Genomic DNA, 14999 nt, shown 5'->3' with positions numbered 1-14999 from the left:
CAGAACTCTGTCATTTATAGCCACCCCGGGGCACTTGCAGCCCACAGGAGGCTGGTTGGGCAGGTCTACTTTCCATCAGTTCAACGCCATCCTAAGAGAGAACTCTAATCACTATGTGATGGGGGATACAGGGTTGTGGATCTCTGACCTCTTAGTGTTCTGACCTGGCGGAGGAAAGGCTGAAAGGGAGCCGCTCTTGCAGGTGGTGTTTGACTTGGATGCCCCATGGAGTCCAGATAGGAAGACATCTCTCTACAAGTTTCAGACTCCAGCCTGCAATTCTCATGGGACCAGGATTCAACTTCCCTTAGATCTAGCATGCCTCTGGCCACTGGATGCTTACGCTCAAGAGCAAAAGGAGGATTAGATAGACAAAGAGTGAGAGCTGGGTTTTTGTTCATTCGTTTTTCTCTCTGGCTTTTAATTCCAGTTCATTTAGTTTCTGAGGCCAGGGTCCTATTGTGTTTATTAAATGAGTCCACAAACCTCCTTATATCTGTATGTACACATACATTTGCAAATGCATTTTAGCTTATAATAATACTAGGATAGCGTTTCAGGGGGCTGGAGAGATGGCACAGAGGTGCAGAGGACCTGAGCTCAGTTTTCAGCATCCATAACGTTAACTCCCAACCGCCTGTAACACCTGCTCTGTGGGCTCTGGTACCCTCTTCTGGCCTCTGTGGTACAGGCAGAACACTCACACGAATAGAAGGAAGGAAGGAAGGAAGGAAGGAAGGAAGGAAGGAAGGAAGGAAGGGAGGGAGGAAGGGAGGCAGGGAGGAAGGGAGGAAGGGAGGGAGGGAGGGAGGGAGGAAGGGAGGAAGGGAGGGAGGGAGGGAGGAAGGGAGGAAGGAAGAAAGGGAGGAAGGGAGGGAGGAAGGGAGGAAGGGAGAAAGGGAGGAAGGGAGGAAGGGAGGGAGGAAGAGAGAAAGGGAGGAAGGGAGGGAGGGAGGAAGGGAGAAAGGGAGGAAGGGAGGGAGGGAGGGAGAAGGGAGGAAGGGAGGAAGGGAGGAAGGGAGAAAGGGAGGAAGGGAGGAATGGAGGAAGGAAAAACGCTTTAGAGAGCCCGAGACCTGGCTCAGTGGTTGAGGCTCGGTCTGCTCTGCAGAGGACCCAGGTTCTCCTCCATCCCCTCCCTGCCGCTCTCACCAGGTACCTCACAACTGCCTGAAGTCCAGCTCCAGGTGACTTGAAACCTTCTTCTGGGCTCCTAAGGCCCTCACCCAGGCACCCACAGATACACATAAGTACGATTTTAAAAATTACCTTAAACAAAGAAAATTGCTTCGGGCTGTCATAACTAAATCTCATGGAACTTTATTTTATGGCTTTAGAAGCTGGGACTTGTTGATGTCAGGGTTCTGGAAGTTTTCATGTCTGATAAGAGTACATCTTCCTAGTTGTTACCCTGTATATTTTCACATGGCAGCAGAGTGAACAGGTTCCTGGTCCTCTTCGGAAGGGACTGTCTCAGTTTTTTCTCCATTGTCATCATAAAAAATAGCCCAGAGAAAGGGTTTATCTGGCCCCCAGTCTCAGGTTAGAGTTCATCCTTGCAGGTGGGTCAGGGTGGCAGGATCTTGAAGCAGGAAGTCGCATCCCATCTCCAGTGAAGAGCAGAGAGCAGTAGTGTAATGCCTGCCTGCGCGCACCTCACTTTCTCCATCTCTATACAGGCCTGAATCCTAAGCAAGGGAATGGTGCCACCCACAGTGGACAGCTACTTACCCTATTATCCTAGCTGGTCAGACATGTGATCTCCAGACATTCCCGAGCAAGCCTTTCTCTGTGGTTGGCTTTCTCCAAATCGGTAGGCTCTTCCACAAAGCAAGATTTTAAAGCCAGTGAACTCAAACTTATCAGTCTACCCTTGGCTTTCATGCTTTTGGCATCCAGTCCCAGAATACATAGCGTACTCTTTGATCACAGAGATTTTTCTCTAACTTGCCTCTAAATGTTTATAGCTTTACATCGACATCTGTGGTTTCTATGGAGGTGCATTTTGTGTTAAGTGTGAGGTTGGAGGTCGCATCAATTTTTACCTCTGGGTGTCCCGTTGCTTCAGAAGAAACTAAAATTCTGGACACCACACTCCAGCCTCAGCCTACCCTGTGCTGGGTGTTTGTAGAGACAAGCCATGTCAGGCTTACTCCCACTTTTAAAGGAATACTTTCCCCTTAAACTCTAAGACCCATGAATGAAAGCAATTATGGGAACCTCTGTTCTGTTGATAACCCCAAGGCCCACTGGGCAATGTGACCACTGGACTCACAATGAATATACAACCATGTGCCAGAAAAGTGAGTGGGCTCAGAGAAAAGTGACTTGTGCCATAGCTACTCTGAAAGGCTTGATGCTGGAAAACACATTCTAGGGATCTGTAGGGTTTACACTGACAGGAAGGGGTACCTAAAGGCTGTCCAGACTCATTCCTTAAGCTTGCTGAATTGGTTTTCTCTCTGCTCAGACTTTATGGAAACACCTATCACAGATGCCACTGAACCTGTCCTTTTCTGAACCTTTTCCATCTCAGGTGACTTTTATTTGGAGATGCCCTGGTCCTGTTTTAAGCTATGTGAGTCTGTAGACACCCACAGATGTTTGTCCGTCCAAATGAAAACGGTTCTTGTCCTGCAGTGACTCAGGCCACCTCTGTGGATTGTTGTCTCAGGTGTAGAGTCTAGAGGTTGGTCTGTCTGTTTCATTTGCCTGCTTGGGCTTTTCCCAGTGCTGAAATTAAAACACACATTCAGTTGCTTACTTGAAATTTGCCCTAGTGCTCTCTCCGGGGGCTGAGTCTGTCTAGAGGGTGACGGCTGAGATGTTGAGATCCAAATATTGGCCCTGCATCTTTCCCGTCCTGTGCCTCAAGCATGCCATTCCTTTCTAGTTAGTCATTTTAATGAGTTTGTACTGCGCTTTCTAAAGACAGGCCTTTGAGCTCTTCCCGTGACCTTCTCAATGGAAGATTTTCAGTGTGTGCTTGTTGAGTGATCGAAAGGACCGATTCGGAAATGAATGCAAAACTTATTTGGGACCTTTTGTGGCCACAGGTAAATAAATGTTGGCTGTGCCTTTTACTTCTAGGATGTGGGTGCTGGTGTGACGTGATCTGAGGCTCCCTGGCCATCTTTAATGGGGCTTTTTCATGAGGGGTCTGACTACCCAGGACAGCTTCAACTTTCACAATGACTTCTTAGACTCTCCTAGTATTGTTTCTGGTAAAAAGTCTCAAAACAGATTGAATTTAGACATGTGCCTTGACATGGGTATTTTAGCATATCGGATTGATGGATACTGCATCCTGTGAGTGTGAGTAGAACTCTGATTTTCAGGGTGTTTTTTTCTTTCATTAGATAAACTCTTGTCTGCTAATTACAAAGCATCTGGACCCCTGTTTAAGTTAGAGAGCAAACTTAGACGGGGTACCAGTGGCAGGATTCAGTGCAAAGAAAAGCCTGTCTGTGAATCTGGTACCTCCAGATGATTTCCAGTTTGGGTGGCAAAGGCCAGGCCTTGTCACAGAGATACTGGGTTTGCACCCACCATCTAAAACAACTTCCCAGATGAGGTCTCAGTCTACAGATCATTGGAATGTACTCTGTAGCCCAGGCTGGCCCTGAATTCATGCCAACCCCCCACACTCTAGCCTCAGCCTACCCTGTGCTGGGTGTTTATAGAGACAAGCCATGTCAGGCTCACTCCCACTTTTAAAGGAATGCTTTCCCCTAAATTCTAAGATCCATGCATGCAAGCAATGACGGGAACCTCCACTCTGCCGATGACCCCAAGGCCCACTGGGCAGTGTGACCACTGGACCCACAGTGACTTTTGGCCTTCCAAGTCTTACAGGGTGGTTTTGGTTTTTGAAGGTAAAAGAGTATTTTTAACCTGGAGAAGTTTCAACTGGAAAGAGGTGGTTTAAGGAAATGAAAGTCATATCAAGGGAGGCTTTTGATCTGTCAGTCTTCAATGTACACACAGTTGTTCTTTGCCCTGACTTTCAATTTGAACATGTAACTGGAAAGCCACTGTGCAAGTCGCTGGCCACGCTTTCCTCTGTGTGTGTGTGTGTGTGTGTGTGTGTGTGTGTGTGTGTGTGTTTGAAATGGAGAAGTAGCTAAGTGGCTTTGTTGCTCATGTGGGAATGGAAATCAGGTCTTGGCACGAGTCGCTTTAATTGAAATCAGTTTTTGCACTGAGTTTGCTCTAGGGATGACGTCATTTCCTGCCCTTTTCCAGTCCTCGCTGTTTTTCTAAGATAGGATGGAACTAAGCATAGCACCAAATTTTAAAGCAATTGTACACCATTTCCTGACCCACTTAGAATAGTATCCAGTCTTAAGCACATTTTTTCCCCTTTGTATACTTGTAGATTGCTCTAGAGTTAAAAAGCACTTGGCTGAGAGGCTTTAGTGGAGCCTCAAGCAACAGTTTGCATAGTTTGCCTGATGTCTGTAGTGGGGGTGGAGGGTGGCGGTGGGGAGCTATTAGCTCTTGTAGATGGAGGGAAAAAGATAAAAACATTTGAATAATTATTCACTTAGACCTGTATAAGTACCTGGGATCCATGGGACAGCTTCTTAGCCTGGGCTACTCTTCCAGTGTAGCTCTTGTTGCCATTGCTAGGCAGCGTGAGCTAAGCAAATGCGATTAATCTTGCTGTTCTGGGCACCCTGAGGGGTGTAATTAAGTGTCATGACCTTCACTGTCAAGGAAGATGAGTCAGGGAAAGGAGAAACAAGAAAAGTACCCAAGTGTGTGTGTGTGTGTGAGGGGTTCCACAAAGGGACACCTCAGAAACCTAGCAGTTTTCATGACACATAGTAGGCATTCAGATGCGTTTGTTGAGGGACCAAATAATCTGCTTACAAGTCAGGTGACTGTTCCAGGAGCCCAGCTGGGTATTTAGGGCCCTACTGAAGAGGCTTTGAGTGCTGAGGTGCAGGAATCTTTTGGCTCAGGAGAAATGGAACCTTTAATGATATTCCAGGAAGAGAGCAAGACTCTTGGAAAGGGAGATCACTTTCAACTAGAATTCTCTTCGTGTCTAAGAGGGTGCAGTAAGAACAGGAGTTTGATTTTCCTTTCCAGCTGTCAGGCTAGGTTGACCTCCGAATAGTTGTAGCTCTTTAGACAAACGGCCTTTCCCCTCGTAGCCAAGCAGTCATTTCTCAGCACTGCAGTGAGGGCCGCTCACAGATGAGGTTGGCTGTGGGGAGGACTCTGCTGTACCCAGGGTGGGGGCAAGGTTTGGCCTGGGCATTTCATGAGTGGAGCCCTTAGTCTCAGCTTCTGCCAAGATGGACAGACCTCGGTTCCCAGCCGCCATTTCCACTGGGAGTTGTCTCCCACACGTAGGGCACACCAGAAAAAGCCAAAACTCTCATATCAAGAAGCATGAACAGGACTCATGATTCCTCTAGCCAAACCTTTGGTCTTCTCTAGGTAGGGTTAGCTACTGCTCTAGAAACCAGGGGCCAGCTGGATCTTTTGAAAGTGCTATTAGCACAAGGCAGCCTACATGCTAGAGGAGAGAGCATGTTCTAGCTATGACTACCGCCATCTCTCATAGGAGGGTCTACCAGACATTTCTAAGATTCCACTTCTAGTGTGTCACTGTCTCAAGTCTGGTGGTGTCCACCCATAGTTTAGAGCTTGGCAAAGCACACTACTATGGGTGAGAATGTGACACTGAATGAATTTGAAATACCCATGGTCTTACAGTTTAAGTGAGCAGCTCCTTCTGAGTTCACTCCAGTCAGCACCCCCTACCCTCCGTCCATCAAACATCGTTGCTATGTAACGCTTCGAGTATGTCCTTTCATCCTGCCATCAAAACAGAAGAGGAGTCGGTGCAATGTATTACTCCAACCGTTTCCCTAGCTGGATACTTTGAACTCTGAATCCTTTCACGGAATCCTTGCCATATCAACCTTGTCCTGTGCCGTCGCTCAGACACTCCTTTCTTATTGGTATAAATCACAGAGATGACACTGAGCTGTTGAGTTCTGCTAAATTAAGGAAGTCATTTAGCTCCATTAAAGCAAATGCCCAAGAAAAAAACAGCATTGCACTGTAAGTGGCTTTATACATAACATAATAAGCCTCGATAATTAGGACCCTTCTGCTATCTGCATGATGTATGAGTCTCGGTGAATTATTTTACTTATTATTTTTGTCAAAGAGCTACAAATCATCTCAGGGAAAATCTTCCATCTACATACGCAGAGTGCCACACTAAACCATCCCTCTCTTCTTATTCCTAGTACAACACTGTAGCATCCGCTGTATGAATGGGGGCAGCTGCAGCGATGACCACTGTCTGTGCCAGAAGGGGTACATTGGCACTCACTGCGGACAACGTAAGTATGCCTTGTGGTAGATGTCGGTCACATGCAGACCTATGGAATTATGAGACAGGTGCTGTGAATTTTCTTTGATAACTCAGGGCACCACATTTCTGCAGATGTCTCGGAACCCGTGCAGATGGACAGGTCACCCAAACACTTAGTGCCAGTCTTTCATCCTGGGGTTGATAGTAGCTTGCTTGATTCATCTTCTTTTTGTTTACCTTTTCCACCTGCCTTGCCTCTCACCTTAGACTTACAGGTACGAAATACTTCCTTTAAAAAATATTTGATAGCTATTTCATTCACAAGCTACACACTTCACCCTCATCAATTATAGTGATTCCTGAAAATTCAGGTAGAGACAGTCAGCAAATTGAGAGGTGAATGTTTGGAACTCATGCTGAGATCTCTTTTTGAAGAGATGAAAATGCTCTAAAACCGGTCTGTGGTGATGCTCGCACAATCTGGTAAATGAGCTCAAGTCAGGAGCTCACGAGCAGGAACCAAAGCAGAGACCATGCAGGAGAAGACCACTCAGGGGATGCTGCTTACTGACTTGTTCCCTATGGCTTGTTCAGCCTGCTTTCTTATAGCACCCAGGGCCACCTGTCCAGGGATGGCACCCAGAGTCAACTGGGCCCTCCCACAAAAGTCATGAATCAAGACTATGCCTACAGACTTGCCTATAGGCAATCTGTTGGAGATATTTTTCTAAGTTAAGACTCCTCTTCCAGATAATTCTAACTTGTGTCAGGTTGACAAAAATAGCTAATGTGGACAGGGAAGTGGCTGCCACCCATGAAGATGCTCACATTGAGGCCATGCTTGCAGGAGTCAGAGGAAATGGTTCAGTACTTGAGCTCTCGGTTCTTAGAGTCATGGTGTTATCTCAGAGGGTGGACAATTACCATGTTCCTCTGCTGGTTTTTCAGGACCCACCTCACCAGTAGTGCCTTAGATTTTGTTGCAACACAAGTGGATCCCAATTACATTTCTTAAACAGCTGAATACTGTGAAAATTATTATTATTCTGTATATATTAATTAAAGCTGGAAATTAATACGGTGGCAATTATTCCTTGACTAGCTAGTTCCCCAAATAATCACACAGAGACCTTTTAGTACTTCAGAGCTTAGGCCTTTCTGGGCAGACCCTCAACTAGCCCCTCTGAGTTAATCTGACCGCCTAGCCCCATCTGCCACCCGTCTAGCTGTACCTTCCAGGTCTGGAGTCACATTTGCCTCCCCTCATGTCTCCATGAAAGACCTCTTTCTTTTCTTCTTCTCAGAGTTCCTTTCTCCCTACCAGGAAGTCCTGCCTTCCACTTCCTGCCCAGCCATATGGCCATCTGATTTTTATTAAAGCCAATCAGAGAATGCCTTAGGTAGGTGAGGAAGGACGGAGGCACAGCGTCACACAGTGAACCCCAACAGAATCCTAGTCTTAACATTTGCAGTTAACGGTACTATCAGTATGATCATTGTTGCTCCCCAGGGAAGCCCTCTCAGAATTAAACATCAAGCATAAGCCAGAGTCCACTTGCTCATGTGCAGTTTGTATCTGGTGAAGTGAGTTAGAAACCCGCACCTTAGATGCAGAACTGAAAGCATTTCTCAGGGGCTACACAGTCCAAGATGAGACTATAAGTGTAATCCAGATACAAAGTCACCTGTTCAGGGAGGACCCCAGAGTGACCTGCAGCTATGGGGTGTCTGTTCAAAGCTGCGGGTGGGGAGGGATCATTCACATTGTGCTTGCTGCACTTTCTGGGGGGGGGGGTCCAAGTGCAGCATCACGAGACTCTCTCTCCTTATCTTGCAGCTGTCTGTGAAAGTGGCTGTCTCAATGGAGGGAGGTGCGTGGCCCCAAATCGGTGTGCATGCACATACGGCTTTACGGGACCCCAGTGTGAAAGAGGTAAGGTGTTTTCTAAGTGACTTGTATAAAGGCATTCTGGTGATGAGTCTGTTACTGGTTTATACTGGCATTGAGTGTGGGCAGCTACTTCCTGGTTGGCTGACCCGGCTTCTGAATCGTCACCGAGGAGGTCTCCAGGATGCCAAGATGTCGGCTCTGAGTTTACACGACGCTCAGCAATCCTTGGCAGTGGGTGCAGTGTTCCACAGTGAGCTTGCACGTAAGAAGGGTGGACACTGAGACACAAAGGGGACAGTTTCCCAGGCAGGTGAAATAGTGAGCATCACATGATCCTGTAAATTAGAGAAATGGTTTCCCAGGAGAACACACATAGAAAGGGAACGGTTAGAATGAAAGGCACGCAAGAATAGCCACTGTCCCTGGTGGAGCTGGAGTGGCAAACATGGAGCTCCTGGCTCTGCAGGGGTCTGCCAATCAGCTGGGCTCAGCACGGTGCACTCAGTGCAGCCCAGGACATGCGGACAACTGCCCTTGCCCTCACCTACAAAAAGCCAGAGCTCAGAGATGTCCAGGAATAGCCTCAAGGCCAAACAAGTGTCAATAAGCTTTAATTTGAATCTGGATTTTCCTTTTTCAAACGCTCCGTGCTCTAATCAGTTAAAGACAAATTTTGCCTGCTTTGCCTGGCTGTCGTTGCAAATATGATAGTGACTTAATTTGGGGAAGCCTAATGGTCTCTCAATGGCTGCCAGCTTCAGCCATCATTTATAGTCCTCGTCACCTCTAGCTTAAATTTTTATTTTAGTGTCACCTTTTAAAACTGATATTTAAAATAATTCATCTGTCTCTCTGCATGTTACATATTACATGTGCACATGTTGTGCACACCCATGTTATACATGTGGAGGCCAGAAGAGGATTATGAGCTTATAATAAGAAGACTGGTCACCAAGATACAAAAGGACAATTCCCCATCTCTGTCCTTCCAACTTGTGCAGTGGCGTTGGGGTCTCTCCCTGAAGCTTTCTGTTTTGATTAGCCTGGCTGGTCTGTGAGCTCCCAGGCTCCGCCCGTCTTTTCCTCACAATGCTGGGGTCGCAGGCACCCACCATCACAGCCATCTTGTATATGGCTGCTGGAGACTTGAACTCAGTGACTCTGGCTTCTATAACAAGTGCTCTTACCCACTGAGCCATCTCCCTAGCCCTTTGTTACTTTTGTGGTCTATAAAGCTGAAATTGAAAATTCTCCAGAGCTGGGCAGCATGATAGCATATGCTTTTAATCTCAGCACTTGGGGAGGCAGAGGTAGGCTGATCTCTGTGAGGTGAAGGCTGGCCTGCCCTGGTCTATAAAACAAGTTCAAGGACAGTAAGGGCTCCATGGAGGAATCTTGTCTCAAACAAAACAAAACAAAACAAAAACAGAAAAACAAAGCAAAACAAAAATTCCTTGGAATGTTTCAAAAGTGCAATGATCACGTTTCTCGCAAATTGTATAAAGATCTTTTTCTAAGATGGAGAGCAAAGCTAAGTATCACTGTGATTGACATGTGTCACTCAAACCATGTAGCTGAAACAAAGAGCACTGCAGTGTGTGAGAAGTTGTTTATTTTTCAATGTTGACATGAATTCAGTTGTTTTCTAATATACCAGGGCACATTTTGATAAGCAACTCTAGGGCAGTTGTATGATTGTCCGATAAGTTATCCAGTATTTCTGTTCTTAGGGCCACTCAGAGTGTGATCAGGGTGGCCACGGTGCGGTATCTTGACGTCTTTTTGGAGTCTGTGTTTAAATGGTTTCCCTTTACAACCTGCACACGTATCTTATTGCCGTGGAGCCAATACAGACCCAGGGCATCCCAACAATGAAGGACACTTGGTACTAGATAGACAGTAGCCTGCTGTGGCCTTGCTGTTTGCTTGATGAAGATGCCATGGACTAAAATTGTCGATGTATGATTTGCTGGGCTATGAAAGGAACAGTTTAGACATTGCTGCTGGGTTTAATTTGTTTTGGAGAAACAATGAATAAAATAAACATTTTTCTTCAAACAAAGTGGTTCACAGTTGTTTGCAAAGAATAATTGTTTCCCATGCTGGGAGGAGCCGATGCAGAGCTCCCAAGGGATCGTGGGCTATTGGTACTCACCCATTACTACTTCACAAATCTGAGGTTTGCCAAAGATGAAGAAATAGACTGAATGCTTGAGATTACTGAATTATTAATCAAAACGGTGATTTTGATGTGGAGTCTCCAAGTTTAGGGTATCTCTAAGGAGCCTTCACAGAGGTGTGGAAGGACTTGGCCACAGAGGAGTAGTGACTGTGGCAGCATTCCAGGTAATGGAGAAGTAGAGGTTGGGGACAGGAAGTAGCTTTCCCTAGCTGTTACCCACCATTGTTCTCCCAGGAGCACAGCACTGACCTTCAGTGAGGGAGGGAGACCAGAAAGCCTTTCTTTCTCACTATGAGGGAAGTGCCATTTTGATTGCATAATTAATTTTTACTTATTGAATCCGCACTATTTTTTTCCTCTTCTGAAAGCCATGCTTTTAAAGAATGGGGTCCTATATCCTTCTACCTACCACATATGTGTGATTTCATGAATGGTAGATGACAGCGTGGAATCTATCATGACCATCAATGCTGAAGGAAGGACAGCTTCTCTTGATGAGTTGTGTTAATGGATAACTTCTTAGGTTAGTGGTGTTCTGTTTTTATTGAGATGAGGCACTTTTGTTTGGAAACCAACTTTTTTTTTAATTTTTTTTATTAACTTGAGTATTTCTTATATACATTTCGAGTGTTATTCCCTTTCCCGGTTTCCGGGCAAACATCCCCCTCCCCCCTCCCCTTCCTTATGGGTGTTCCCCTCCCAACCCTCCCCCCATTGCTGCCCTCCCCCCATAGACTAGTTCACTGGGGGTTCAGTCTTAGCAGGACCCAGGGCTTCCCCTTCCACTGGTGCTCTTACTAGGATATTCATTGCTACCTATGGGGTCAGAGTCCAGGGTCAGTCCATGTATAGTCTTTAGGTAGTGGCTTAGTCCCTGGAAGCTCTGGTTGCTTGGCATTGTTGTACTTTTGGGGTCTCGAGCCCCTTCAAGCTCTTCCAGTTCTTTCTCTGATTCCTTCAACGGGGGACCTATTCTCAGTTCAGTGGTATGCTGCTGGTATTCGCCTCTGTATTTGCTGTATTCTGGCTGTGTCTCTCAGGAGCGATCTACATCCGGCTCCTGTCAGTCTGCACTTCTTTGCTTCATCCATCTTGTCTAATTGGGTGGCTGTATATGTATGGGCCACATGTGGGGCAGGCTCTGAATGGGTGTTCCTTCAGTCTCTGTTTTAATCTTTGCCTCTCCCTTCCCTGCCAAGGGTATTCTTTTTCCTCATTTAAAGAAGGAGTGAAGCATTCACATTTTGATCATCCGTCTTGAGTTTCGTTTGTTCTAGGGATCTAGGGTAATTCAAGCATTTGGGCTAATAGCCACTTATCAATGAGTGTATACCATGTATGTCTTTCTGTGATTGGGTTAGCTCACTCAGGATGATATTTTCCAGTTCCAACCATTTGCCTACGAATTTCATAAACTCGTTGTTTTTGATAGCTGAGTAATATTCCATTGTGTAGATGTACCACATTTTCTGTATCCATTCCTCTGTTGAAGGGCATCTGGGTTCTTTCCATTTTCTGGCTATTATAAATAAGGCTGCGATGAACATAGTGGAGCACGTGTCTCTTTTATATGTTGAGGCATCTTTTGGGTATATGCCCAAGAGAGGTATAGCTGGATCCTCAGGCAGTTCAATGTCCAATTTTCTGAGGAACCTCCAGACTGATTTCCAGAATGGTTTTACCAGTCTGCAATCCCACCAACAATGGAGGAGTGTTCCTCTTTCTCCACATCCTCGCCAGCATCTGCTGTCACCTGAGTTTTTGATCTTAGCCAATCGCACTGGTGTGAGGTGAAATCTCAGGGTTGTTTTGATTTGCATTTCCCTTATGACTAAAGATGTTGAACATTTCTTTAGGTGTTTCTCAGCCATTCGGCATTCCTCAGCTGTGAATTCTTTGTTTAGCTCTGAACCCCATTTTTAATAGGGTTATTTGTTTCCCTGCGGTCTAACTTCTTGAGTTCTTTGTATATTTTGGATATAAGGCCTCTATCTGTTGTAGGATTGGTAAAGATCTTTTCCCAATCTGTTGGTTGCCGTTTTGTCCTAACCACAGTGTCCTTTGCCTTACAGAAGCTTTGCAGTTTTATGAGATCCCATTTGTCGATTCTTGATCTTAGAGCATAAGCCATTGGTGTTTTGTTCAGGAAATTTTTTCCAGTGCCCATGTGTTCCAGATGCTTCCCTAGTTTTTCTTCTATTAGTTTGAGTGTGTCTGGTTTGATGTGGAGGTCCTTGATCCACTTGGACTTAAGCTTTGTACAGGGTGATAAGCATGGATCGATCTGCATTCTTCTACATGTTGCCCTCCAGTTGAACCAGCACCATTTGCTGAAAATGCTATCTTTTTTCCATTGGATGGTTTTGGCTCCTTTGAAAAAAATCAAGTGACCATAGGTGTGTGGGTTCATTTCTGGGTCTTCAATTCTATTCCATTGGTCTATCTGTCTGTCTCTGTACCAATACCATGCAGTTTTTATCACTTTTGCTCTGTAATACTGCTTGAGTTCAGGGATAGTGATTCCCCCTGAAGTCCTTTTATTGTTGAGGATAGCTTTAGCTATCCTGGGTTTTTTGTTATTCCAGATGAATTTGCAAATTGTTCTGTCTAACTCTTTGAAGAATTGGATTGGTATTTTGATGGGGATTGCATTGAATCTGTAGATTGCTTTTGGTAAAATGGCCATTTTTACTATATTAATCCTGCCAATCCATGAGCATGGGAGATCTTTCCATCTTCTGAGGTCTTCTTCAATTTCTTTCCTCAGTGTCTTGAAGTTCTTATTGTACAGATCTTTTACTTGCTTGGTTAAAGTCACACCGAGGTACTTTATATTATTTGGGTCTATTATGAAGGGTGTCGTTTCCCTAATTTCTTTCTCGGCTTGTTTCTCTTTTGTATAGAGGAAGGCAACTGATTTATTTGAGTTAATTTTATACCCAGCCACTTTGCTGAAGTTGTTTATCAGCTTTAGTAGTTCTCTGGTGGAACTTTTGGGATCACTTAAATATACTATCATGTCATCTGCAAATAGTGATATTTTGACCTCTTCTTTTCCGATCTGTATCCCTTTGATCTCCTTTTGTTGTCTGATTGCTCTGGCTAGAACTTCAAGAACTATATTGAATAAGTAGGGAGAGAGTGGGCAGCCTTGTCTAGTCCCTGATTTTAGTGGGATTGCTTCAAGTTTCTCTCCATTTAGTTTAATGTTAGCAACTGGTTTGCTGTATATGGCTTTTACTATGTTTAGGTATGGGCCTTGAATTCCTATTCTTTCCAGGACTTTTATCATGAAGGGGTGTTGAATTTTGTCAAATGCTTTCTCAGCATCTAATGAAATGATCATGTGGTTCTGTTCTTTCAGTTTGTTTATATAATGGATCACGTTGATGGTTTTCCGTATATTAAACCATCCCTGCATGCCTGGGATGAAGGCTACTTGATCATGGCGGATGATTGTTTTGATGTGCTCTTGAATTCGGTTTGCCAGAATTTTATTGAGTATTTTTGCGTCGATATTCATAAGGGAAATTGGTCTGAAGTTCTCTTTCTTTGTTGTGTCTTTGTGTGGTTTAGGTATAAGAGTAATTGTGGCTTCGTAGAAGGAATTCGGTAGGGCTCCATCTGTTTCAATTTTGTGGAATAGTTTGGATAATATTGGTATGAGGTCTTCTATGAAGGTTTGATAGAATTCTGCACTAAACCCGTCTGGACCTGGGCTCTTTTTGGTTGGGAGACCTTTAATGACTGCTTCTATTTCCTTAGGAGTTATGGGGTTGTTTAACTGGTTTATCTGTTCCTGATTTAACTTCGATACCTGGTATCTGTCTAGGAAATTGTCCATTTCCTGAAGATTTTCAAATTTTGTTGAGTATAGGTTTTTATAGTAAGATCTGATGATTTTTTGAATTTCCTCCGAATCTGTAGTTATGTCTCCCTTTTCATTTCTGATTTTGTTAATTTGGACACACTCTCTGTGTCCTCTCGTTAGTCTGGCTAAGGGTTTATCTATCTTGTTGATTTTCTCAAAGAACCAACTTTTGGTTCTGTTGATTCTTTCTATGGTCCTTTTTGTTTCTACTTGGTTGATTTCAGCTCTGAGTTTGATTATTTCCTGCCTTCTACTCCTCCTGGGTGTATTTGCTTCTTTTTGTTCTAGAGCTTTTAGGTGTGCTGTCAAGCTGCTGACATATGCTCTTTCCTGTTTCTTTCTGCAGGCACTCAGCGCTATGAGTTTTCCTCTTAGCACAGCTTTCATTGTGTCCCATAAGTTTGAGTATGTTGTATCTTCATTTTCATTAAATTCTAAAAAGTTTTTAATTTCTTTCTTTATTTCTTCCTTGACCAGGTTATCATTGAGTAGAGCATTGTTCAATTTCCACGTATATGTGGGCATTCTTCCCTTATTGTTATTGAAGACCAGTTTTAGGCCGTGGTGGTCCGATAGCACGCATGGGATTATTTCTATCTTTCTGTACCTGTTGAGGCCCGTTTTTTGACCAATTATATGGTCAATTTTGGAGAAAGTACCATGAGGAGCTGAGAAGAAGGTATATCCTTTTGCTTTAGGATAGAATGTTCTATAA

General features: G+C 44.6%; 1 protein-coding gene across 3 annotated transcripts in view; it reads left to right on the top strand.

Annotated features, from left to right (window-relative positions):
* Positions 1-14999, top strand: part of Fbn1 (fibrillin 1) — a 203118-nt gene that overhangs the window by 31343 nt on the left and 156776 nt on the right. For all 3 annotated transcript variants that reach the window (XM_087654706.1, NM_031825.3, XM_087654705.1), the window contains 2 exon segments: positions 6273-6368; positions 8178-8273. In XM_087654706.1, the coding sequence (XP_087510832.1) occupies positions 6273-6368; positions 8178-8273 (192 nt within the window).

This window comes from Rattus norvegicus, chromosome 3, assembly GCF_021556685.1.
Source record: "Rattus norvegicus strain SHRSP/BbbUtx chromosome 3, alternate assembly SHRSP_T2T, whole genome shotgun sequence".
NCBI lineage: Eukaryota > Metazoa > Chordata > Mammalia > Rodentia > Muridae > Rattus > Rattus norvegicus.
This window is presented reverse-complemented; position numbering and strand designations above follow the sequence as displayed.